At 48.8% G+C, this 27,925-nt stretch overlaps 1 protein-coding gene across 1 annotated transcript; it reads left to right on the forward strand.

Annotated features, from left to right (window-relative positions):
• Positions 1-3,319: 3,319 nt before the first annotated feature.
• Positions 3,320-27,908, forward strand: LOC122919542 (transcription initiation factor TFIID subunit 9-like). Its single transcript, XM_044268619.1, has 7 exons — positions 3,320-3,450; positions 4,818-4,899; positions 8,511-8,647; positions 13,344-13,478; positions 18,623-18,704; positions 20,220-20,333; positions 27,645-27,908. Exons 1-7 carry the CDS (start codon positions 3,388-3,390, stop codon positions 27,809-27,811), a joined length of 780 nt encoding a protein of 259 aa, XP_044124554.1. The 5' UTR covers positions 3,320-3,387; the 3' UTR covers positions 27,812-27,908.
• The last annotated feature ends 17 nt before the right edge of the window (positions 27,909-27,925 follow it).

A 27,925-nucleotide genomic window follows, 5' to 3' on the forward strand; every position in this document is an offset into this window, starting at 1 on the left:
AATTTCCCCCACACTGCCCCCATATAGTAATTTCCCCCACACTGCCCCATATAGTCATTTCCCCCCACACTGCCCCATATAGTCATTTCCCCCCACACTGCCCCATATAGTCATTTCCCCCCACACTGCCCCATATAGTCATTTCCCCCATATAGTAAGTTCCCCCACACTGCCATCCATTAAGTAATTTGCCCCGACACTGCCACCCATTAAGTGATTTGCCCCGACACTGCCACCCATTAAGTGATTTGCCCCCACACTGCCCCATCATTTAATAACCCCCCACACTGCCCATTAGACAATTTGCCCCCACACTGCCATCCACTAAGTAAATAGCCCCCCACACTGCCCCCACAGTATTAATTTCTCCACACTGCCCTCACAGTATTAATTCCCCCCATGGTAGTAATTTGCCCCTACAGTATTAATTGTCTCCCACACTACCCCCACAGTATTAATTTCCCCCATACTAGTAATTTGCCCCCACGTAGTAGTTTGCCCCCCCCCCCCTGTTCCTTCAGTAATGTCCCCCAAAGTCGGCAGTTGGCACACAAAAAAATAAAAAAATAAAAGCTAATACTTACCTGTGTCCCAGCCGGCGCTCACTCGTAGATGGTGCAGGCGTGCGCACACACGTCAGTGTGCTGCGTCCGGGCACAGGCACTGCGTGATGACGTCATCACGCCCGCCTGCATCGGGATTTTACTACCGCATAGGCTTCAGGCCTGCTAGGCCTGAAGCCTATGGCAGTGATCGGCGGCGGGGCAGGGAACTATGCGCTCCCGTGCCCCGCCGTAGTTTGTGGGCGGTTGGGTCGTTGGGCCCCCCAGAAATGCCGGGCCCGGGGCTACCGACCCAAACGCCCCAATTATAATCCGCCACTGCTCCTGCACACCCTGTCAGACACTGTAGACCACAGACATCCCCGTCCTCCTGCATACCCTGTCACACAGGCAGCCCCGTCCTCCTGCACACCCTGTCACACAGGCACCCCCGTCCTCCTGCACACCCTGTCACACAGGCACCCCCGTCCTCCTGCACACCCTGTCACACAGGCAGCCCCGTCCTCCTGCACACCCTGTCACACAGGCAGCCCCGTCCTCCTGCACACCCTGTCACACAGGCAGCCCCGTCCTCCTGCACACCCTGTCACACAGGCAGCCCCGTCCTCCTGCACACCCTGTCACACAGGCAGCCCCGTCCTCCTGCACACCGTGTAGACCACAGGCAGCCCCGTCCTCCTGCACACCCTGTAGACCACAGGCAGCCCCATCCTCCTGCACACCCTGTAAACCACAGGCAGCCCCATCCTCCTGCACACCCTGTCACACAGGCAGCCCCGTCCTCCTGCACACCCTGTAGACCACAGGCAGCCTCATCCTCCTGGACACTCTGTAGACCACAGGCAGCCCCATCCTCCTGCACACCCTGTAGACCACAGGCAGCCCCATCCTCCTGCACACCCTGTAGACCACAGGCAGCCCCATCCTCCTGCACACCCTGTAAACCACAGGCAGCCCCATCCTCCTGCACACCCTGTAAACCACAGGCAGCCCCATCCTCCTGCACACCATGTAAACCACAGGTAGCCCCATCCTCCTGCACACCCTGTCACACAGGCAGCCCCATCCTCCTGCACACCCTGTCACACAGGCAGCCCCATCCTCCTGCACACCCTGTCACACAGGCAGCCCCATCCTCCTGCACACCCTGTCACACAGGCAGCCCCGTCCTCCTGCACACCCTGTCACACAGGCAGCCCCGTCCTCCTGCACACCCTGTCACACAGGCAGCCCCGTCCTCCTGCACACCCTGTCACACAGGCAGCCCCGTCCTCCTGCACACCGTGTAGACCACAGGCAGCCCCGTCCTCCTGCACACCCTGTAGACCACAGGCAGCCCCATCCTCCTGCACACCCTGTAAACCACAGGCAGCCCCATCCTCCTGCACACCCTGTCACACAGGCAGCCCCGTCCTCCTGCACACCCTGTAGACCACAGGCAGCCTCATCCTCCTGGACACTCTGTAGACCACAGGCAGCCCCATCCTCCTGCACACCCTGTAGACCACAGGCAGCCCCATCCTCCTGCACACCCTGTAGACCACAGGCAGCCCCATCCTCCTGCACACCCTGTAAACCACAGGCAGCCCCATCCTCCTGCACACCCTGTCACACAGGTAGCCCCATCCTCCTGCACACCCTGTCACACAGGCAGCCCCATCCTCCTGCACACCCTGTCACACAGTGTAGACCACAGGCAGCCCCATCCTCCTGCACAGGCAGCCCCATCCTCCTGCACAGGCAGCCCCATCCTCCTGCACAGGCAGCCCCATCCTCCTGCACAGGCAGCCCCATCCTCCTGCACAGGCAGCCCCATCCTCCTGCACAGGCAGCCCCATCCTCCTGCACAGGCAGCCCCATCCTCCTGCACAGGCAGCCCCATCCTCCTGCACAGGCAGCCCCATCCTCCTGCACAGGCAGCCTCATCCTCCTGCACACCCTGTAGACCACAGGCAGCCCCATCCTCCGGCACACCCTGTAGACCACAGGCAGCCCCATCCTCCTGCACACCCTGTCACACAGTGTAGACCACAGGCAGCCCCATCCTCCTGCACAGGCAGCCCCATCCTCCTGCACAGGCAGCCCCATCCTCCTGCACAGGCAGCCCCATCCTCCTGCACAGGCAGCCCCATCCTCCTGCACAGGCAGCCTCATCCTCCTGCACACCCTGTAGACCACAGGCAGCCCCGTCCTCCTGCACACCCTGAAGGCCACAGGCAGCCCCATCCTCCGGCACACCCTGTAGACCACAGGCAGCCCCATCCTCCTGCACACCCTGTAAACCACAGGCAGCCCCATCCTCCTGCACACCCTGTCACACAGTGTAGACCACAGGCAGCCCCATCCTCCTGCACAGGCAGCCCCATCCTCCTGCACAGGCAGCCCCATCCTCCTGCACAGGCAGCCCCATCCTCCTGCACAGGCAGCCTCATCCTCCTGCACACCCTGTAGACCACAGGCAGCCCCGTCCTCCTGCACACCCTGAAGGCCACAGGCAGCCCCATCCTCCGGCACACCCTGTAGACCACAGGCAGCCCCATCCTCCTGCACACCCTGTAAACCACAGGCAGCCCCATCCTCCTGCACACCCTGTCACACAGCAGTTGCACCCTGCGTTTTTTGGGGCCCCTGTGACACCCTCTTCTCTTCAAATATGGAGAGAAACGCGCAGTTCTCACGGACACCAGCAGGTGGCGCTCTCTACTACGACGCCGCGCTTCCTTCCTCTACATAGATGGCGCTCCTCGTCTGACGGAAGTCGGACGCTGCACCGCCAGATTGCTGGGTGTCTTCTTGGTCCGGTGCCGGAAGTCAGTCAGAATCAATGTTGGACGCTATGGAGCAGGCGAAAATGGCGTCACCCAAGAGCGCTCCAAAGGATGCTCAGGTGCAGGGGGTGGGGAGCTGGAATTACAGGGCGGCTGAGGGACTACATAGCCCAGCATGGCGGGATGTACTGCAGCACGACCACCGGCTGTTACCTCTCCTGACACATCTCTCCTGCGCTTCCGTCCCAGCATTCACTGCTTAGAGGGGAGGTCCACTTTACGTAGAGGATAGTCCCTGGTGATGGACGGGGTGCTCGGGAAATGGGAGTCCCTGACACAGGGCTGGATTGGTGTCAGGTGTTATAGAGATACATCACTTTTATTTTTCAGGTGACTGTATATGCTAGCAACACATTGAGACATGCCCCGCCCCTTAGTGTTTAGGCCCCGCCCAAGCTGATATGCTGGACATAGAAGGAACATAATCACTTACCTGCAGTACCAGACACGGCCACACTTGTGCATGGCGCTGTGCTTATGTATATAATGCAGGAATCAAAGGGGTTGTTTGGGGTATTGATGATCTAGTCTCAGGATAGGTCATCAATATCTGAATGTTGGGGGTCCGACTCCTGGCACCCCTGCCGATCAGCTGTTTGAAGAGCCTCTTCATTGGCCTCATGTCCTATTTGGGGCTCTGTCTCATTCAAATGAATGGGCCTGGGCTGCAATACCAAGCATAGCCACTATACCATGTATGGCGCTGTGCTTTGTAATCTGGAGTGTCGCGGTCGTCCAACCGCTGATTAGGAGCAGTGCCGGGACCTGGGCCCCTCCGATCAGATATTGATGGCCTCTCCCTTAGGATAGCCCAATTACATTGATGACTGAGCACAAACTGCGGTATTGCCTTGAAAAATCATGTCCCAAAGTATCAAGGGATTTGAAAGGCCTGCCCCCCGCCACTTTGCCTAGGCCATGTGACGTCACGTGGCCTAGGCGCAGCTCAGCCATCTTGAAGTGAATGGGGCTGAGCTGCAATACCAAGCACAGCCACTACACAATGTGCAGCGCTGTGAGAAGCCTGGGGGGGGTTCTAGGTGTCAGACCCCCACTGATCAGGTACTAATGACCTATCCTCTCCTAGGTCATTGGTAAAAAAAAAAAAAACACTCCCAGAAAACCCCTTTAAAGTGATATTTCTTATCTGCCAGTTCCCGCAGAGCCCTTCAGTGTTGGAAAGAGGTTCAGGACGGGACGTCATTGTACGGGCGTGATTGACAGCAGATATACCCATGAGGAGGAAAGGGGTTTTCTACCATTGTCAGCTGCTAAATGATTTCATGGGGTTCAAAAGCCCCTTTAAATGTCGTGGTAGGACCCCCAGCACCCTGCCATTACCAGACCCGATTGTGCCTGTGGGGGGGCACTATTGCTGAGTTATTCTGTAATAACGCGTCACGCTGACTCCGTTTTCTGTTTCCAGGTTATGGCCCAGATTCTGAAGGATATGGGGATTACAGAGTATGAACCGAGGGTCATTAACCAGATGCTGGAGTTCACGTACAGTAAGTAAATCGCAGGTTGTCGCAGTGCGTCTTAAGGTTTGTTCACACTGTGCTAAAGACGTGGTTGAAAATGTACCTTGGTAAAATGATGGGCACCATTGCTAGACACTTGACTGACCCCATTATAGTAAATGGGGTTTGTTGGGTGCGGTTGGTGTCTGTCAGTCACGTTTTTTTCTTCCTGTGGCGGAAGGCCTAAGGCCCCTTTCCTACGTGCGTTACGGGAAAATCTGCGATTTTTCTGCGCGAGTGCAAAACATTGTAATGCGTTTTGCACTCGCGTGAAAAAAATCACGCATGTTTGGTACCCAAATTCGAACTTCTTCACAGAAGAAGTTCGGGCTTGGGATCGGTGTTGTGTAGATTGTATTATTTTCCCTTATAACATGGTTATAAGGGAAAATAGAAGCATTCTGAATACAGAATACATAGTAAAATAGCGCTGGAGGGGTTAAAAAAAATAATGATGATTTAACTCACCTTAATCCACTTGTTCGCGCAGCCTGGCTTCTCTTCTGTCTTTTGCTTCAGGACCTGGGTAAAGGACCTGTGGTGACGTCACTGCACTCATCACATGGTCCATCACATGATCTTTTACCATGGTGATGGATCATGTGACGGGTCATGTGACGACATCACAGGTCCTTTACCCAGGTCCTGAAGAAAGAAGACAGAAGAGATGCCGGCTGCGCGAACAAGTGGATTAAGGTGAGTTAAATCATTATTATTTTTTTTAACCCCTCCAGCGCTATTTTACTATGTATTCTGTATTCAGAATGCTATTATTTTCCCTTATAACCATGTTATAAGGGAAAATAATAAAGATCGGGTCCCCATCCTGATCGTCTCCTAGCAACCGTGCGTGAAAATCGCACCGCATCCGCACTTGCTTGCGGATGCTTGCAATTTTCACGCAACCCTATTAATTTCTATGGGGCCTGCGTTACGTGAAAAACGCAGAATATAGAACATGCTGCGATTTTCACGCAACGCACAAGTGATGCGTGAAAATCACCGCTCATGTACACAGCCCCATAGAAATGAATGGGTCGGTATTCAGTGCGGGTGCAATGCGTTCAACTCACGTATCGCATCCGCGCGGAATACTCGCCTGTGTGAAAGGGGCCTTAGGCTCTGTTCACACCACCGGCTGGCGTCAGCGCTGACCGTTTCCTGGTGCATCCTTACCCTTCTGTGAGATACCTCCATCTGGACGGCTCATACATCTGCATGTTGCCCCATGAAACACACTCATTCCTTATCCACAGGTCAGGGGGAGAAGTGTCTGATCGATGGGGTCCTACCACTGGGCCCCGCGCCAATCAAGAGAATGGGGGTCTGCATTTGAGTGGCTGCACTTGCTTGATGATCCATTCAACTGTATGGGACTTCTGGAAATAACGGAGCACAGAACCTGGCCATCTCTGGTGGTCCATTAGCTGCGGCTTACAAGAGCTACCGGACGCTCTATTCATACAGGGGAACACAAGGCACCCATTCTTGTGATCGATGGGGGTCCAGGAGTCGAGCCCCCACTGATCATATACATATGCCCTATTATGTGGCTATGGGATAAGTGTCTTTTGTGGTACTGCCACTTTTATTGCGTCCTGCAGATTTTTGTTTTTCTCTCTCTGGGAACGCCTTATTTTGAAGTCCCTTAAAGGGGTCATCTTTATTAAAAGGCGCCTTCACACACTGTGGATTTTGTTACAGAAATTTCCGCAACAGAAAATCACTTCCCTTCATTTGAGAGCACACGGATTTCTGCAAGTCCTATTCAGGTGACTGGAACAGATTTTCACTTGTGGAAATGTCTGCAACAAAATTTCCAGCGTGTGAAGGCGCTCTGAGCCCACCGCTGGCCAATCACAGCGCTCAGCTCATAGCCTGAGAGGCTTTTTTTCTCTCTCAGGCTATGAGCTGAGCGCTGTGATTGGCCAGCGCTACAGCATGGGAGAATGAGCCGACGGCAGGTTCCCCTGGGTGGAGCTTAACTATGAAGATACCGGAGGCTATACCGGGAGAACGGAGCGGCGCCCAGGTATAACAGTAAGTGCAGGGAGATCCCTGGGCGCCGCTCTCCATGTCTGTATAGTTACTTTAGAAGTTTAATTCTGTTGAAAGGTCCTCTTTACTAAGGGGAACTTTAGGGGCAAAGAAAGAGAGAACCTATTTGCAGGTCCAAATAAGAAAAGTAAGGGATTTCTTTTTTCTGGGTCAGACACCACAAAAAAGCAGTCCCAATGACGCCAGAGCACCTGTCGGAGGTTAACACCTGTCTCTTTTTGCAGAGGTGGAATGGGCCCAGTACAATTTAAAGAGGACCTTTCACTAGTTTAAAAACTAACTATATCAGTGGGCAGAGCGGCGCCCAGGGGTCCCCCTGCACTTACTAGTATGTCTGGGCGCTGCTCCGTTCGCCCGGTATAGGCTCCGGTGTCTGCAGCTCCCTCTGTTGTACTGGGCGGAGTTTTTGTATTAGGCGTGTCCCTTGCTGCAGCGCTGGCCAATCGTAGCGCACAGCTCATAGCCTGGGAGTCAAAAATGCCATTTTGTTGTCACAAAAAGTGTAATAGCACGCGATCAAAAAGTCATATGCACCGAGAAATTGTACCAATCAAACTGTCATCTCATACCGCAAAAATGATACCCTACCTAAGACAATCACCAGAAAAAAATGATAAATGAGAATCTGCCCAAAAAGTGAAATTCAGAAATTTTCAATGAATTCTTGTGGAACACCTAAAGGGTTAACAACGTTGGTTAAATCAGTTTTTAATACCTTGAGGGTTGTAGTTTCTAAAATGGGGTCATTTTTGGGTGGTTTCTATTATGTAAGCCTCACAAAGTGACTTCAGACCTGAACTGGTCCTTTTAAAAAGTGGGTTTTGGAAATTTTCAGAAAAATTTCAAGATTTGCTTCAAAGCCTTCAAAACTTCAAATTCCCCCAAAAAATAAAATGGCATTCACAAAATGATCCAAACATGAAGTAGACATATGGGAAATGTAAAGTAATAACTGTTATATGAGGTATCACTATCTGTTTTAAAAGCAGAGAAATAGAAATTTGGAAAGATGCGAATTTTTCCAAATTTGTGGTAAATTTGGTATTTTCTTTAAATTAAAAAAAATGAAATATTTTCACTCAAATTTCCACTGTCATGAAGTACAATATGTGACGAGAAAACAATCTCAGAATGGCCTGAATAAGTAGAAGCGTTTTAAAGTTATCGCCACATAAAGTGACTCATGTCAGATTTGCAAAAATCCGTCTGGTCCTTAAGGTGAAAAATGGCAGGGTCCTTAAGGGGTTAAAAGGCGGTTCTGGTTCCTGTTTCCTGTCCTGAGGAAGTGGAGGCGGTCTCTCCAGGGGTGCCGTCATAGGTTCAAAGAAAACCAATTACCGGTAAGTGTAATCCAATGTTTCTGAACATTGGATTTGTTCTCTGACCCTCGGATTTAATTCCTGAAGCTTTCAGGCTGAGGACCTAACTCCAGAGTCGTGCAGAGTCGTGCAGAGTAGCATGAAAGGAATGTGAGGTCAATTTTTACACACAGAAAATATTGAACGGTGTCTTATTTTGAGAAAACAATTCTTATTATTTAGGATATGTGACGTCGATTCTGGAAGATGCCAAGATTTATTCCAGTCATGCCAAGAAGAATAATATTGATGCCGATGACGTCAGGCTGGCGATTCAGTGTAGAACAGACCAGTCATTTACATCGCCTCCTCCAAGAGACGTGAGTGTTGGGTTATATATATCGCTGTGGAGGCGAATGACAAGGGGGTGTCCGCATATGAACGTGTCGAATTTCCTCTGGACTTATTTTAGTCCAAAATTAGTTGGTTTGCTCGATGCCCATGGGCAGTGATGTAAACAAGCACCAGTGTCCATTGCCCCTCCAAGATGGTGCCTCTGTCCTCCACTGAGCATGCACTGAAAGCGTTCAGCGCTGATACAGGATGTCCATTACTTCCCCGGGTCTCTTGTATCGCTGCTTGCACTGAATGCTTTCAGCACACGCACAATAGAAGACAGAAGCACCATCTTAGAAAGCCTATGGAAGCCGGTACTTGCATCACTACCTATTGGCACCAGATGGAGTGGTGGGGGGGGGGGGGGGGGGGGGATCTGTGTGGGCTAAGGTAAGTCCAGAGGAAATTTATCAAGGTCTTATGACATTACACAGTAGTGTACGATAGTACTGAAATATATTCACAAAGTGGACGATCCTGTTAACTGAATACATGAACGTTAAAGAGTTTTTCTAGGTCTGTAAGCTTTATTGCTGTGTAATGAAAAATTCTGCAAATTTCTGTTATACTTTGTGTTTACATGGGTTTTCCAGTGCCTGCAGTACCAAGCACAACCACCAGGAAAACTATGGCGCACTGCCTGGTCAACCACGCGCTGATCAGTGGGGGCGTTGTGAGCGAGACCTCCACCAGTCTGAGTGGCTGATCCTGAGGTTAGGCCATCAGTATTCTACTTTGGGGAACCCTTCAACTTCCTCACCTATTCGGGACCTGGCCATACAGACCTAGACAGCTAGAGTTTTATATAAATTCTAAGCAATCTTTGAGATAAATAAACCATCAGCACAGTTCGTTCTTCTATCCTGACAGTTTGCCAGAATGTGTCGGTAGAAGTAAAATCTGAGAAAAATGGTATGAGGAGTAGGACTAGTCTGACGTACCCCTGTGAAGGCCTTTTCATGTCGTTGCCCACGTGGTCTCCAGGCCAATCTCCAGCTATCATGACGTCAGAGACAAAAGTGAGACTCATTACTGAAGAAGACAGACCTCCATGATGGCCTTTGAGAGTTGTGGTGTGAGGTCAGTGGGACACCTGTGGCTGGACATCTTGCTCATAGCCCAGGGTCGTGCAGACACCTTCTGATGGTTTGTGTAGACATTGTTTGCCGCCCTAGGCTTGGGATGTGATATCCAATTTCACTTACAGTACAGAATAGATCATTATTTGTCATTCTTCTAATCCGATGATCCGTGCAGAGGTTCACCTCCATGCACCTCTTGCTGTCATTCTAATTCCTTGTTATACTCCCAATCACTTGAACACGCACCGTTGAACAGTACTGACATCTCCGCCTAGGTGCGTAGAGACCTACTGGAGTGATAAACCAAGGCCTCTCTGTTCAAGGATTCTGTCCCTCTCAGTTTGTGACAGGTGGAGATAACTGGCTTGTCAAGGAGGCATCGCACAATCATCCCACACAACATGATCCAATTTTTGAGGCTTCATGTGGCTAAAAAAAAACTGCTTTCCATCTGGCTGTTATGCCCGTCTCACATGTCACAGATTTGAAGCTAGGTGCTTAAAAATTTACCGTATTTTTCGCTTTATAATAGGGATTGACCGATTATCGGTTTTGCTGATATTCAGGATTTTGAACGTTATCGGCATCTATTTTCGCTCTCCGTGTTCCCTCAGCAGCACAGGGGAGAAGGAAGCAGTGTCTCCCTCCCCCTATGCTGCTGCTGCCTCCAATGAGAGGAGGGAGGACAAGAGAAGGGGAGGGGCTATGGCCACTGCGCCACCAATGAAGAAAACTTTCTCATTAATTCATATATAGAAGGCGGAAGCTGCAGGATCACATAGCCGGCTCCCGACCTCTATGAGCGGTAGCTGCGATCTACGGTAGTTAACCCCTCAGGTGCCATGGATCGCAGCTACTTCCGTCTCCTGTATATGAATTAATGAGAGAGTTATCTTCATTGGTGGCACAGTGCGCCCCCCCCCCCCCCCCAAACCCAGTATTAATCATTGGTGGCACCCCCCACCCAAGCCCCCCAGTATTAATCATTGGTGGCAGTGGCCACAGGGTCCCCTCCTCCTCAGTGGCAGTTCCGATTGGAGCCCCAGCAGTGTAAGCCTGGGGCTCCGATCGGGTACTATGGCAGCCAGGACGCTAGTGAAGCCCTGGCTGCCATAGTCAGCTCCCTTGCTGCTGTGTGCACAAAGCACAGAGCAGCAGGGACAGCGTGAGGTCCTAGTCACCCTGATAGAGATCGATCAGGGTGAATAGGACAAGGGTTCTAGTCCCTAAGGGGGTTAATAGTAATAAAAATAAAACCACACCAAAATATTAATTATAAAGATTTACAAAAAAAAATAAAAATACACGTTAACAATAAACCATATTTATTTTCAGCAGATTTGTGTAGGAATTTTATACCATTTTTTTCAAAAATGAAAATCAGTATAAATTATTGGCTATCGGCCTGAAAATTCACAGATTATCGGTATCTGCCCTAAAAAATCAATATCGGTCGATCCCTACTTTAAAATACGCAGGTTTTAGAGGAGCAAAATAAGAGAAAAAAATATTTTTCATTAGACCTCAGATCAAGATCAGACCTCCATCTCAGAATCCCAGATCAAACCTTAAAATAAATTCACTTACCTCTCCTGCTACGCTTTTACTCTTATGGTCTCCCCTGCGCTGCCATGCTCCCTGATCTTCATAGAGGGCTCAGTACGTCCTTATGCTGTATGCAGTCAGGACAGTGCAGAATGGCCCGGAGAAGACCAGGGAGGGCGGATATAGGCAGCGTCTCACACCCCGCTCCTTTTGCATACTAGTAAGTGCTTCCATAATGGAAACGCTCACTAGTATTCGCTTTATAAAATGCACTGCCATTTTCCCCCACTTTTGGGAGAAAAAAAATTGCGTCATAATGCAAAAACTACAGTAATCATCTGCAGATCTTAACGATACCTGCTACTTCCTCAGTTTGTATAACCTTATGTCTTGTCCTTCTTGGTGTTGCTATGTCAGTGTTGAAGAGTGCATGGACCCCAAAATAGGGTACCGTATTTTTCGCCGTATAAGACGCACCGGCGTATAAGACGCACCTAGGTTTTTGGGGAGGAAAATAAGAAAAAAAATATTTTGAACTAATTGTGGTCTGTGGGTGATGCACTGTTATGGGGATCTGTGGATGACGCACTGTTATGGGGGATCTGTGGATGACACTTATAGGGGATCCTCTCTGGATGGCGCTGTTATGAGGATCTGTGTATGACAGTTATGGGGGGGATCTGTGGATGACACATATATAGCATCTTATGCTATGTGTCATCCACAGATCCCCTCCATAAGTGTGGGGGTCGCATTTGCTTTTATAATGGGGGTGGGGGTCGCATCTGCATTTATAATGACAGCGGGGCCCGTGCAGTGACTGTATTCTACTACACGGGCCCCGCTTACTGTACAATCATATCCCTAATACCGTAGTTAATTGTTGTGTGCACTGCATGTAAAAGCATAATGAGCGATGATGAGCGCTATTACTTACAATTAGAAGCGCTTGCCGTTCGGAGCAGGGAGGAGGCAGGAGGCAGGCCGGGAGGACGGGCGCTGGCAGTGTGAGTCATCCGTCATGCGCCCACGCCGCCTGCTTCATTCATGAAGCAGGCGGCGCAGGCGCGTGACGTATGACTCACACTGCCAGCGCCCGTCCTCCCGGCCTGCCTCCTGCCTCCTCCCTCCTCCCTGCTCCGAACGGCAAGCGCTTCTAATTGTAAGTAATAGCGCTCATCATCGCTCATTATGCTTTTACATGCAGTGCACACAACAATTAACTACGGTATTAGGGATATGATTGTACAGTAAGCGGGGCCCGTGTAGTAGAATACAGTCACTGCACGGGCCCCGCTGTCATTATAAATGCAGATGCCGCCCCCAGCCCCTCCTCCCTCACAGCTGATATACCCGCCGCACGGCATCGCGGCGGGTGTATCATTGAAAACTAAGCAAAATCGGCTACATTCGCCGTATAAGACGCACTGCTATTTATAATTCCAAATTTATAAAGTCACAGAGAATAATGCACTATAGTAATAGAAGCAAACATAACATAAGGACTAAGTCCTCACTCTAATGATAAAATCTGAGACTCTTGGCCAATACATTTTGATCAAAACATGACGGCATAGGTAGGTTTAGCGTAGGACCTGCCTGGACTGAGACCACCTTGGCGCTGGGTAGGTGGGCACAGATGTGTTTTGATCAAAATGTATTGGCTAAGAGTCTCAGATTTTATCATTAGAGTGAGGGCTTAGTCCATATGTTATGCTTACATCTATTACTATAGTGCATTATTTTCTGTGACTATAAATGTAGCCATGCACATCCGCATATTAACTATCATATCGTGCAGGATGTTTTGCATCTTTTTTCTGTGATTAATTCCAAATTTAACCGAAGCCACAAAAAGTCCTAATGCGACCACAATGATGACAAATTACAAGTTATAAATCTGTGGAGACAAAAAATGAAAGAAATTGGGTCCAAAATGAATAAAGTGCTTGCGAAATGATTATTATTTTTTTATGGTGATGTAAATATAAAATTGTTTACAGTAGAATTTTATTCTTATGATTTTTTTTTTTTCTTTTCTTCTGTGCCTTAGTTTTTACTAGATATATCAAGACAGAAGAACCAGACGCCTCTACCATTAATCAAACCCTATGCTGGACCCCGGCTGCCACCAGATAGATACTGCCTGACTGCGCCAAACTACAGACTGAAAACAATAACGAAAAAGGTATGTGCCTGGGAATAGTTACCGTATTTTTCACTCTATAAAACGCACTTAGATTTTAGAGTAGGAAAATAGGGAAAACATTTTTTTTTTCATTAGACCTCAGATCAGACCACCAATCAGACCTTCAATGTTAATCAGACCTCAGCTGACTGCCCCAATCAGACCTCAGATCAGACCCCCATGCCTCAGATCAACCCCCCAGCCTCATGTCTGCAGCCCCCAGTCTCAGATTAGAAAAAATAAAAAATCCACTTACTTCTCCTGCTCCGGACACCGCCGCTCCTCACCTTCGGCGCTCCTTCTGCTCTTCTTGCAGCTGGCTGTGCTGTGAACTAAGGCGCACAGCGTGAGGTCACAGAGCGCCCGCATGCTGTGCAGCCGACAGCCAAGGACCAGGAAGCGGCGAGTACAGAGCCTTCACCGCTTCCTCGTCCTCCAGTACTAAAGAGCGTGTCCATAGTGGAAGCGCTCATTAGTATATCCCCTATAAGACGCAGAGAGATAACTTAACAAATCCTCTGCATATGGTAAAGAGGACCTTCCATCGGTCCGAACATTGTAAGATAACTATCAGACTATGTAGAGCGGCGCCCGGGGATCTCACTGCACTTACTATTATCCCTGGGCGCCAGTCCATTCTCCCGCTATGTCCACCGGTATTTTCGCTGACTTGGTAACACTGGGAGGAGCCTGCCTTTTTTCTCCTGGGCGTCTCCTTCTCCTGTGAGCTCTGCGCTGTGATTGGACAGCACTACAGCCTCGGAGAAGGAGACGCCCCCGATAAAAGCTGGCGTATCCTCCTCCCTGTACGGATGCTGTCTATTAGCGTACAGGGCACGAAACCAGAACGAAGGCCACAGAGGGGAATGACATCTACTAATAATGCCCTGCGGTGCCAGGTACTTATATTGTAACGTCAGGACTGGTGAAAGGTCCTCTTTAAGCACTCATCTATTTAGCTGGTACTGTATTAAGATGCAGATTTTCCTCATACAGATTAGTGCTGCAGATACGCATGTAATACGCAGAAAATCTACAATGAGTTGGTGCCAAAATCCTCATTAGCAACACGTGGATTTTACACCTTGCTTGGCAAAGGCCGGAATATGCAGCGGAAATTGAGAGGATTGACGCGCTGCAGATTTAACCACTTCAGCCCCGCTAGGTGAAACCCCCTTCATGACCAGAGCACTTTTTACACTTCGGCACTACACTACTTTCACCGTTTATCGCTCGGTCATGCAACTTACCACCCAAATGAATTTTACCTCCTTTTCTTCTCACTAATAGAGCTTTCATTTGGTGGTATTTCATTGCTGCTGGCATTTTTACTTTTTTTGTTATTAATCAAAATGTAACGATTTTTTTGCAAAAAAATGACATTTTTCACTTTCAGCTGTAAAATTTTGCAAAAAAAACGACATCCATATATAAATTTTTCGCCAAATTTATTGTTCTACATGTCTTTGATAAAAAAAAAATGTTTGGGCAAAAAAAAAATGGTTTGGGTAAAAGTTATAGCATTTACAAACTATGGTACAAAAATGTGAATTTCCGCTTTTTGAAGCAGCTCTGACTTTCTGAGCACCTGTCATGTTTCCTGAGGTTCTACAATGCCCAAACAGTAGAAAAACCCCACAAATGACCCCATTTCGGAAAGTAGACACCCTAAGGTATTCGCTGATGGGCATAGTGAGTTCATAGAACTTTTTATTTTTTGTCACAAGTTAGCGGAAAATGATGATGATTTTATTTTTTTTATTTTTTCTTACAAAGTCTCATATTCCACTAACTTGCGACAAAAAATAAAAAATTCTAGGAACTCACCATGCCCCTCACAGAATACCTTGGGGTGTCTTCTTTCCAAAATGGGGTCACTTGTGGGGTAGTTATACTGCCCTGGCAATTTAGGGGCCCAAATGTGTGAGAAGAACTTTGCAATCAAAATGTGTAAAAAATGACCGGTGAAATCCAAAAGGTGCACTTTGGAATATGCGCCCCTTTGCCCACCTTGGCAGCAAAAAAGTGTGACACATCTGGTATCCCCGTACTCAGGAGAAGTTGGGGAATGTGTTTTGGGGTGTCATTTTACATATACCCATGCTGGGTGAGAAAAATATCTTGGTCAAATGCCAACTTTGTATAAAAAAATGGGAAAAGTTGTCTTTTGCCAAGATATTTTTCTCACCCAGCATGGTTATATGTAAAATGACACCCCAAAACACATTCCCCAACTTCTCCTGAGTACGGCGATACCAGATGTGTGACACTTTTTTGCAGCCAAGGTGGGCAAAGGGGCACATATTCCAAAGTGCACCTTTCAGATTTTGCAGGCCATTTTTTACACATTTTGATTGCAAGGTACTTCTCACACATTTGGGCCCCTAAATTGCCAGGGCAGTATAACTACGCCACAAGTGACCCCATTTTGGAAAGAAGACACCCCAAGGTATTCTGTGAGGGGCATGGTGAGTTCCTAGAATTTTTTATTTTTTGTCGCAAGTTAGCGGAAAATGATGATTTTTTTTTTTTTTTTCTTTTTTCCTTACAAAGTCTCATATTCCACTAACTTGCGACAAAAAATAAAAAGTTCTAGGAACTTGCCATGCCCCTCACGGAATACCTTGGGGTGTCTTCTTTCCAAAATGGGGTCACTTGTGGCGTAGTTATACTGCCCTGGCAATTTAGGGGCCCAAATGTGTGAGAAGAACTTTGCAATCAAAATCTGTAAAAAATGACCGGTGAAATCCGAAAGGTGCACTTTGGAATATGTGCCCCTTTGCCCACCTTGGCTGCAAAAAAGTGTCACACATCTGGTATCGCCGTACTCAGGAGAAGTTGGGGAATGTGATTTGGGGTGTCATTTTACATATACCCATGCTGGGTGAGAGAAATATCTTGGCAAAAGACAACTTTTCCCATTTTTTTTTTATACAAAGTTGGCATTTGACCAAGATATTTTTCTCACCCAGCATGGGTATATGTAAAATGACACCCCAAAACACATTCCCCAACTTCTCCTGAGTACGGCGATACCAGATGTGTCACACTTTTTTGCTGCCAAGGTGGGCAAAGGGGCACATATTCCAAAGTGCACCTTTCGGATTTTGCAGGGCATTTTTTACACATTTTGATTGCAAAGTTCTTCTCACACATTTGGGCCCCTAAATTGCCAGGGCAGTATAACTACCCCACAAGTGACCCCATTTTGGAAAGAAGACACCCCAAGGTATTCCGTGAGGGGCACAGCGAGTTCCTAGAATTTTTTATTTTTTGTCGCAAGTTAGTGGAATATGAGACTTTGTAAGGAAAAAAGAAAAAAAAAGAAAAATCATCATTTTCCGCTAAATTGTGACAAAAAATAAAAAATTCTAGGAACTCGCCGTGCCCCCCACGGAATACCTTGGGGTGTCTTCTTTCCAAAATGGGGTCACTTGTGGCGTAGTTATACTGCCCTGGCAATTTAGGGGCCCAAATGTGTGAGAAGAACTTTGCAATCAAAATGTGTAAAAAATGCCCTGCAAAATTTTTCTCACCCAGCATGGGTATATGTAAATATACACATTCCCCAGCTTCTCCTGAGTACGGCGATACCACATGTGTGACACTTTTTTTAGATGCGCAAAGGGGCCCAAATTCCTTTTAGGAGGGCATTTTTAGACATTTGGATCCCAGACTTCTTCTCACACTTTCGGGCCCCTAAAAAGCCAGGGCAGTATAAATACCCCACATGTGACCCCACTTTGGAAAGAAGACACCCCAAGGTATTCAATGAGGGGCATGGCGAGTTCCTAGAATTATTATTTTTTTGCATAAGTTAGCGGATATTGATTTTTTTTTTGTTTTTTTCTCACAAAGTCTCACTTTCCGCTAACTTAGGACAAAAATTTCAATCTTTCATGGACTCAATATGCCCCTCACGGAATACCTTGGGGTGTCTTCTTTCCGAAATGGGGTCACATGTGGGGTATTTATACTGCCCTGGCTTTTTAGGGGCCCTAAAGCGTGAGAAGAAGTCTGGAATATAAATGTCTAAAAATGTTTACGCATTTGGATTCCGTGAGGGGTACGGTGCGTCCATGTGAGATTTTATTTTTTGACACTAGTTAGTGGAACATGAGACTTTGTAAGAAAAAACAAAAACAAACAAAAAATTTCCGCTAACTTGTGCCAAAAAAAATGTCTGAATGGAGCCTTACCAGGGGGGGGGGTGATCAATGACAGGGGGGTGATCACCCATATAGACTCCCTGATCACCCCCCTGTCATTGATCACGCCCCCTGTAAGGCTCCATTCAGACATCCGCATGATTTTTTACGGATCCATGGATACATGGATCGGATCCACAGAACGCATGCGGACGTCTGAATGGAGCCTTACAGGGGGGTTATCAATGACGGGGGGTGATCAGGGTAATCAGGGTGATCACCCCCCTGTCACTGATCACCCCCCCTGTAAGGCTCCATTCAGACATCCGCATGATTTTTTACGGATCCATGGATACATGGATCGGATCCACAAAACGCATGCGGACGTCTGAATGGAGCCTTACAGGGGGGTTATCAATGACAGGGGATGATCAGGGTGATCACCCCCCTGTCACTGATCACCCCCCCTGTAAGGCTCCATTCAGACATCCGCATGATTTTTTACGGATCCATGGATACATGGATCGGATCCACAGAACGCATGCGGATGTCTGAATGGAGCCTTACAGGGGGGTTATCAATGACAGGGGGTAATCAGGGTAATCAGGGTGATCACCCCCCTGTCACTGATCACCCCCCCCTGTAAGGCTCCATTCAGACGTCCGCATGATTTTTACGGATCCATGGATACATGGATCGGATCCACAGAACGCATGCGGACGTCTGAATGGAGCCTTACAGGGGGGTGATCAATGACAGGGGGTGATCAGGGAGTGTATATGGGTGTTCTCAGGTTATATTGATGACCTATTCTGCTGTGTATAATCACAAGATCTGCAGGAGAGGGAGAGGTCTTTCAGGTGCCTCTCGTAATGGCAGCAAATATGCAAAAGTGAATCATCTGCTGTACTTGTGAGACTGTAGATGGTTTGTATATTGTGTGTATGTTATAATGGTATATTGCTTATGTTTTCTGCATTTCTCTCTCTCTAACAGATTCCGTCATCTGGAAGCAGAATAACTGTCCCAAGATTAAGTGTGGGGACCGTATCAAGCCGACCCAGCACGCCAACAATAGGTAAGCAGCACAGCTCTTGGTAAGTTATTTTTCCATTTTTACTCTAAGGATTGATGTTCTAAGGCAGTGTTCCCCAACTCCAGTCCTCAGCGCCCACCTGTCGGTCAGGATTTGAGAATATCCCAAAGAATTAATACCTGAAGTAAATGGTGATGCATTGACACAAATTTTATCACCTGCTCAATACTAAGGGAATCCTGAAAACCGTACAGGCTTCTGGGCCCTGAGGACTGGAGGCTCCTGTTGCTATTAGTAGGATAGCCCGCAAGGCAGCAGGGGTCATGCTTCTAGGTAAAATTTGAATTCACTAAACAAAGTACCATATAGGGAACTGTGAATAAATCACACCTTAGTCACTCTGCGGCTTTGAATAGTGAAGTCTGTGGCTCATGTTTCTAAGGATCCAGTTGTATTATCTTTAACATACCGAAGACGGATCCGTCATGAACTCCATTGGCTTGCATTGTGGGTCATGACGGATCCGTCTTGCTCCGCATCCCAGGACTGAAAGCATGCTGCGGTTTGCTCTCCGATATGAGAACGAAATGCATTTTGGAGCACTCTGTTCCATTCGGTTATGTTTTGTCCCTATTGTACCCATTGGCTCTGAATAGTGTAAAATATTAACGCTAGTGTGAAAGTAGCCTAAAATGAGCTGGTGAACTGGCGTAAATGATGATAATGCCAGGGGCTGATGGCCCTGCCCACGCCCTTTTTGGACAGTGCAGAGGGCGGTGTAGAAGCACCACTTGCAGCAAGATTTTTGTGCAGTGGCATTTAAAAAGTAGCAACTCCAGGTTTTGCTACTTTTTTAGGTCAGGTGATAAATCATTCCCTATTTAGGATCAATTTCATAGGACACTGAGTATTGTATGTTGTTGGAGGAAACCAAAGGAACTGGAAGAATCACACGCACTAGAAAAACATGGAAATTTAAAGGGGTTGTCTTATTGTCAGGATAGGTCATCAATATCAGATTGGTGGACGTCCTACAGCTATCAGCTGTTTGAAGGGGAGGTGGTGTTCCATGCAAGCGCCGCATCCTCTTCATTACACTGCCTGTCGTCTTTGACGTGCAGTGTAATGACAAGTACTCGCTCCATACGCTTAAATGGATGGAGTACTTATAATTACACCGCACCACCAGAAAGCAGTGCTCACATGGAGGGCCTCCTCCTCAAACATCTAATCGGTGGGGGTGCTGGGTATCAGGCCCCCTCCAATCTGATATTGATGACCTATCCTGACGATAGGTAGGTCATCAATAAAAAGCAGGACAACCCCTTTAATGCAGATGCCCAAGGTCAGAATCAATCCTAAGACCCCAGTACTGACCACTGAGCTTGCAGGAAGCTAGTTCCCCACGGCCCTGCATGTGGTATCAGACCATTTTTTGATAAAGGTGATAAAGGTAATGGTTTGATAATAACACTATTTTTCCATGTAATCCTGTTACTGAAGCGTCTCCTTCATTGCAGTCTTTTATTATTGTTGATATATTTGTTTTCACCACAGGGACTCCTGCCTCTCAGACCGTGTCTGTTTCTAAGGTTGGTGGTACTCCAGTGGCTCTCACTGGCCAAAGATTTACCGTTCAGATTCCAACTTCACAGACCACAGTTAAGACAGGTTAGTAAATATTCTGTCATTCTTTTATGTCATTAATGTCACTTTTTTGCATTCATTGTTGCAGAAAATACGTAAAAATCAAATACTCTTGAGTTGTCCCTGACACCAAATTGTAGCCTTCAACCGGGCTTTCCATCGTGCACACTTGAATACCTGAAAACTATTTAAATGGATTCAGCAATGGATCCATTTGCTTTAACAAAACAATTATATATATATATATATATATATATATATATATATATATGTGTGTGTGTTTTATACATTTTATTTAAATTTTTTAGAAAACACTGATGCAAACAATAAAGCATCTGCAGCTTTAAAAAAATCTAATGTATATTAACCCCCCCCCCCTCCCCGATCATTTCCCACCCTCAGAGAGACAAACAGTGAGAGACCAGGACCCAAACTCCTGTGGAATGGAAGACTAAGCTTGCTTCCTAAAAAACAGACAGGCTGAGCCTTGCTTTCTATAGACGCCTTTACAGGAAAAGTAACAGAATAACATCTGGTTCAGAAAAGCTATATATCTCATGAAACGGAAGGACAGGAACATTAGGGTAAATGTGAAATAAACCTGCTGATTTTCAGAGCGAGTCACGATTACCAATAGATCGTTAAGTAGCCAGAGTATGAGAGCATGGACCCCGATTCATCTGTCCCAAAGAGCTTCCTATTTCTCGTGCATGGCATTGGGGGACACAGCACCATGGGGTATATGTCCAACTACCACTAGGAGGCACTAGACACAAAAAGTGTTGGCTCCTCCCAGGTGGGCTATACCCTCTCCACAGGCACGAGGCTATTCAGTTTTAGTCTAGTGTCCGTAGGAGGCAGACCTGTCCTGCTTTTTTGCAGGTTCTGCTGTTTATTTTTATTCTTTTTTTCTCTCTTCCACAGGTCGGTTTTTTTCCACCGTTATACCTGCTGCAGGCTGGGGCTCCATCGTGTTCCACTTTAGTTGCCCCCCCTGCGGGCGCGTACTTCGGTACCATCGCCGGTCACCCAGTCCCCACGGACTGCATCCGCAGTGGCTTGCCGGCATTCCCACGGTTCCCGTGTTGAGTCTGCCGAAGGGGTGACCGTGCTGCGCCCGAAGACATCGGATGGTGAGTATATCGGATGGTGAGTATACTCCCCTGTCCCTGTGTCCCTGCCCCAGGGTTAGGTTCCCTTCTGTGGCCAGGGGGATGGGATCCACCTTAGCTGGGGGTCCTGGGGAGCCTCTTCGTTCCTCCTAGCCAACCCCCTCCCCCTCCTGGGGGGGGTTATATTCATTTTTTTCCTCCCTTCTTTTCCCCCTCGGTTGGTCTTTTCTCTCCTCCCTGGCCACAGTCTCTCCCTGGCTTCCCCGCTACTTTAGTCCCCGGCTTCTGCCGGGACTAGGCCTCATCTTCTATGGCCTGTCCCCGGCTCCCAGGTGCTCTGTTTGCCCTGATCTGCCTATCCCCAGGTGTCGCTTCTCCCCCCCTACCCTACTCACCTATTTTTATGGTTCGGTGGGCCCTCTGTCGGCCGCGGTTCGCCCCGCCCCCCTTGCTCCATTCCCGGCCACCTCATAAATCGAGGCCCCGGCTTTTGGGCCTGCTAGGCCGCAATCTTCCCGGCCCCTCCCCCTTGCTTCCCGGGCTTTTCTGAGCCCCGCCCGGCCCTCGGGAGGAGCTATCTCCTCACCCTTTCCTGGGCTAACATGTTTTTTCTGTTGGAGGGGGTGGTTAACCCCTCGATTGCTTCATGTCCCCTGCAGCCCTACTGACCACCTCTTTTTTGGGGAACAGCTGCTGCTGCACCTCTTTGGGGGAACACTGCGTCCGGGTCAGGATAGACAGCTTTTTGAGCATCTCTTCTCCCAACAGCTCCTCGGTCGCCACGTGTTTTCACGTGCGTCCGCTGTCTACAATGGCTGCCATGTGGTCATCCTGTCCCTGCTGGTGTGCAGTACCTCTTCCCAGATCCCATTGTTTTCCCTGAACAATCTTTTTGTGTAGGTTCCCCATGAATGGGTCCCTCCGTGTCAATGCCATGGGAACCTTGGCCGACTCTCCCTGGCAGTGTCGCTGGAACGCTACCAACCCAAATTGCGGCCACCTCTGCCCTCCCAGGGTCCTCCCTGCAGATGGGGCATGCTCAGTTAGGGGTACCTGCACCCGGGTTCGGCGAGGGGTAGCTCACAGTACACCCTCGGGTGGTCTCAACGGGGTCCCACCCCTCCTCGGCATCCTCGGATCCCCCCCAGGACAGGCCTGAGGCTGGTGACGAATCCTTCCTGTCACCCCATCCGTTGCCTCTGGGGACACCTCTGCACCGATTCCCTCGGAACAGAGCATCAGGCGGTCTTCCTCCATATAGAAGCCCTCTGGGAGGTCAAGACTACGTGCACGGAGGAACCTCTCCTACCTAAACAGGGTTGGTATCCCCTCTAGTGGATTTTCGGATGGTGCTCCCCTGACCGCACAGGTATTCAACCGCACAGGTAAGGCAGCCGTCCCCGTGTTTAGCATACTGAGTCACCTACCCGGTGTCTGATACGTACGCCTTCTCCTTAACAGGGGGGTTCCTGCACCACTGCCATAGGCTGTCCCTGACAAGCCTTCCTGGTTCCCCTATACCAGGGGTTATCCTCTACACATTTGAGAGTGTTTCCGTGGGGTTCCCATCCTGGTGTTGGTGTTCGCCACTCTACCTCATTACAGGGAGTTCCTGTTCTGGGCAAGCGGTTAGCTCGGCTATCGCCTCCTGTAGGTTGGTGAGTTCAGAGCAATTGTACAGCCGCCTTGCCCCTTTTCTTAGGTAGTGTACCTACAGGAGCCATTACTCCTGGCTGGCTCTATGGTGTTCCATACAGCACTATTTCTCCCTTCCGGGTGAGATATACAGGTCGCTTCAATTGCCGTTGCAATTGCACCTGTCTGTTCCCAGCCACTTTGCTCCTGTCATAGGTGGAGTACCTACACCATCTCCTGATGCTGTAGCCGATTCCCCTGGCTTGGCGCTATGGTGTTCCATGCGACACTATTTCTCCCTTCCTGGCGAGATATACAGGCTGCCTTTAATTGCCGCTGCAATTGCGCCTGTCTGTTCCCAGCCAATTTGCTTCCTTCACAGGTAGAGTACCTACGCCATCACCGGTGCTGTAGCCGATACCTCTGGCGGGCTCTGTTGTGTTCCATGCGGCAACATTTCTCCCTACGGGCGGAATATAGAGGCCACTTTCAATTGCCGTAGAATTGCCCCTGTCCGGTTCAGTTACCTGTCTGTTCCCTGCCGCCTTGATCCCTTAACAGGTGGAGTACCTGAGCCATCTCCGGATGCGGTAGCCGTTCCTCCTGTCCGGCTTTATGGTGTTCCATGTGGCATTTTCTCTCCTTACAGGACGAGATATTGAGGCCTCCTCCTATTGCCGTGGCCATTGCACCTACCTCATCATAGTGTGCACCAAACGGCCATCTTACTCCCTTAATGGGTAGAGTCCCTGAACCGTCTCCGATGCTGCAGCCGTTCAACCTGTCTGGCTTCTAGGGTGTGCTATGCGGCCCTGTTTCTGTTGCCATTGCACCTACCTGATTGTGGTGTGCACCTGTCTTGTTCTTTGTGGTACCGTGCGGCCCTACTGGGTTCCATTGTTAACGCGGTTGCTGTTGCACCTCTCTGGGTCTAGGGTGCACCATGCGGCCACATTGCTTCGATCTTAAATGTAGTTCCTCTAACACAGCCATATTTCTACTTTACAGGTTGTGTACCTGTACCCTCCGTATGCTGTCTCATTCCCAGATGCTGTGGCTATGTTTCCACTCTCCTTAGTTGGCAACATGCAGCCACTTTGCCCATATTTTAGGCGTGTGTTTGTAGTACCCCAAGCGCTGGGCCCTGTGGTGCGGTCTGTAGCTCAGACAGTTTCTGTATCACTGGGTGTTTTCTGCCCACGGGTTCTAATCTGTGCTGCGGATGTTGGTTCCATCCATTTGGTTCTTCCATACATCTGCCACTCCTTTACTGTCGCGCTCATTGGTCTCCTTCTACCTCTCAAGGCACTGTCTGCACCAGGCCCCCTTCGTTCAGCGTGTGCATGGTTTCCATGTCTGGCAGGTGTGGGCCAGCCCAACCCCCACCTTGTCGGTCTACTGCTACTTCTGGTAGCTCCAGTATATGACTGATCTGTCTGATCCGGCGGGTGGTCCTCATTCAACCACGCTCCCTACTCCGTGGCCAGGTGGTTGTTGGCCTTCGTGCTGTAGTTGCTCTTGCCTTCTCTTTACGGTACTACGGTATGCTGTGCTCCGCGTTACCCCATGTTATAGGGGAGTACTCGCGTTGTTTCCTAATTGCTGAGCGGCCCATTCCTGGTGAAGTACAAGGATCTCCACTGGATCTTCTACCTTGTTTGGACACGTAGCTGGTGGCATCGGCCGCGGCTGCGGTTTTCTGTCATCGCTGGATGTCCGCCACACGGAATCCTTCTGGGTCCACGGCTTTTATCATTGCTGGACGTCCTCCCTGATGGGTCAAGGACAGGACCTCTGAGCGCCACACACACCTGTCTGAATTTTCAGCTGCTTGCTCTGGTATCGGACAGGGCCCCGTAGTTCCTTTTGGGTCCAGGTGTTTTCGGTATTCCCTTGTATTTTCTGCTTAGTTGTGCTACATGGCGGAGGGGCAGTCCTCTTGGACCTTGCCGTCGTCTGCACCTGTCTGGTGCTTTCTCCCCCCTGGAAGTTTTCTGTATGCCGGTCGCAGCTGGTTTCTACATTTCTATGTAGGCTACCCCGGTTTTTTCATGGCGACTTCTGCATTCCTTATGCATATGGATGTCTGTCGTTTTGTGGTACATCCCGAGCTGCTGTACTTGCCCTCTCTGGGACAATGTTTAAGGTTTGCTGGTCAATATTCTTGGTACGGCTAGTTGTCCATGGCCTATGCCCCTTCCCCTATGGTGGTTTCTTTTCGCCTTTCCTGGATATTCTGGCTTGCGTTGTCTTCTGGTGGTTCAGCTTCTGGTTCCTTGTGAGCCCATACTGGGTACTCCTTTCTGGAGTCCCTGTCCCTGTTCATTTGAGGTCCTCTTGGGATTTGTGTCTCTTTTTCCAGCCTCCCACGTCAAGTACCTGGTATTGAGTGGTTTAGTGCTGCGGTTTGCAGTTCCACCGTATGGTCTCCTTCGGGAGGGACCTCCTCCTGTTGTAGGACCTTTCCTCTTTAGGTTTTTTGGAGTGCTCTCCTTCTACTCCCATGTCTCTCAGTCCAGTGTGTCCTGCCGAGGTTGCCTGGCCTGTATCTGGCTTCTTTTTTCCATGCTACTTCACATGCCCAGTGTTTCCTCTGGTCTTACGCTTCACGGTGATATCTTGTTTTCGGAGGCTTGCGCCTCGTCTCCTGTTTTTGGGGACGCAGGAGCTATCGTTCTTTTCCTGGTTTTTTTACCTACAACCCCCTCCTTCTCCAGGGTTGGCGGTTTCCTCTAGCAGCCTTGGGTTTTCACCTTTACATGGGGCGCTTAGCTTCTTTCCTGGCCTTGCGGTGAGGGGAGTCCCCTCCCTTCACATGTGAGCCTTGCTATGGCTCCCCCACTCGTTTGGTTTTCAGTGCTTCCCTGTTTCTTTTCTCCCCTGGCCTTTCAGGGGATGGCCACAGGTTTTTTTGGGTCTGGAACAATGTAGAGCGTTGGGTAGTTTCACCACGCGGTGCTGTCCTAATTTTTTCTCCAGCCCTTGGCTGCGCTCTGTTTCCTTTTGCCACCTTCTTGCATTTGGGATTTTCTTCCAGTCATTTGTCCTGGGGTGCTGGCAGTCTTCCCTGCTTCTTCTGAGGTTTCTTCCTTGTTATGGAACCTCTTGCCCATCTCGTGTTTTTTCCCGTTGGGTCACATGGTTCTCCTGCACCTGTATGCCCAACCGGTGGCGCGTCTCTTCTTTTCCCTCCCTCAGGGACTGCTTTGGGACGTCCCATGGTGCTGTGTCCCCCAATGCCATGCACGAGAAAATTGGATTTTTTGTACTCACCGTAAAATCCTTTTCTCGTAGTAGGCATTGGGGGACACAGATCCCTCCCTATGTTTTTTCTTCCGCTTCTCCGGGCTGGTCTCTTGATCTTTCCCGGTACGGGAGTTGTTGGTTCCTTGCTTTTCTTCTCTCTCCTACTGCTTTTGGTACAAACTGAATAGCCTCGTGCCTGTGGAGAGGGTATAGCCCACCTGGGAGGAGCCAACACTTTTTGTGTCTAGTGCCTCCTAGTGGTAGTTGGACATATACCCCATGGTGCTGTGTCCCCCAATGCCTACTACGAGAAAAGGATTTTACGGTGAGTACAAAAAATCCAATTTTAGGGCTCATGCAGATAAGCGTAAGGGCTCAGTTCTCGTATTGCAGACCGCAAATGGCCAGTGCTCGTATATTGCACTCCGTGGTGCAGGTGCAGACCCAGTGACTTGAATGTTTCTGTGATCCCTGTATGACTTCACCTCTCTCTTGCGGAGCACTACGAAGCACTTCCGTGGGCTTTCTGGTCCGTGCCTCTGCACCACAAAAAGTAAGAATATGTTATATCTCGGTGACCCGGTGACTGAGTAATAATTGAGACATACTTTGAGCCTCACAGATTGACAATTTTGGGGTTAAGGCCATTATATCATTTCATTGTTTGTTCGATATAGGACCACATCCATCTCCCACTTCTATATAACAGGCAAATGACCAGTTCCTATAGGGTCACTAAATAAGTGTTTATATATTAGGGAAATAAGCCCTTTAGTACTCACCAGTGCGCGGCAGGTCAAACTCTGAGTGAATCCCCATGTGGCGCGTTTGAAGTTTTTTATATTTTATTAAAGGCACAGCGCTGCACAGTGTGGAATAGCATCCGTGCGTGCCTGCACTAGGAGCAAGGGGGGAGTTGCTCTTACTCCTCGAGACTCGGCTCTCTCCGCAACTGCTCCACTTCCTGCGCTTTGACATGGCCAGGCGTTATGATTTCACTGCCTGTCCCTGTCAATCAAAATGCAGAGGACGTGGCAGTTGCAAAGAGAGCTGAGCCGCTAGGAGTAACAGCAACGCCCCATTGCTCCTAGAGGCTCATTTGTATATATTAAAACATCATGTTTCTCGGCAATGCAGGCACATAGGAACATGGGACCAACACAGATGCCTTCAGCTGCCAGGCGTACATGTTAGGTCAGCCAGTGTCATAGGTACAAATCTACTGACAGATGCCCTTGAACATTGTGTTAGTGACGTTCATACTTACGTTTTACATGTTGTTATACTGTTTAGCCATTGTGCTGTTTTGGCTTAGATATCTTTTTCTTTTTCCATCCTACAGCCACTTCTACAACGCCCACAGTGCAGAACGTCCTGATCAACCCGTCACTGATCGGATCCAAAAATATTCTCATTACAACTAACATGGTGTCCTCACAGAACTCCGTGAATGAATCCAACTCATTAAAGCGGAAACATGAAGATGATGAGGACTACGATGCGTTATAACATGGACTTTATTTTAAAAAAAGGCTCAAGGATTACTCAAACTTATACAATTTCTTTTTTTATGTGGAGAAAGTAAAAATATTAATTTGCACAAGTGCTCCAAGTGATGTGATA

This window comes from Bufo gargarizans, chromosome 9 (assembly GCF_014858855.1).
Source record: "Bufo gargarizans isolate SCDJY-AF-19 chromosome 9, ASM1485885v1, whole genome shotgun sequence".
Lineage (NCBI taxonomy): Eukaryota > Metazoa > Chordata > Amphibia > Anura > Bufonidae > Bufo > Bufo gargarizans.

Coding starts and splice junctions, on each gene's coding strand:
- LOC122919542 (XM_044268619.1), top strand. CDS start 3,388: ATGTTGGACGCTATGGAGCAGGCGAAAATGGCGTCACCCAAGAGCGCT. Junction 3,451..4,817: donor GCGCTCCAAAGGATGCTCAG/GTGCAGGGGGTG, acceptor TTCTGTTTCCAG/GTTATGGCCCAGATTCTGAA. Junction 8,648..13,343: donor CATCGCCTCCTCCAAGAGAC/GTGAGTGTTGGG, acceptor TCTGTGCCTTAG/TTTTTACTAGATATATCAAG.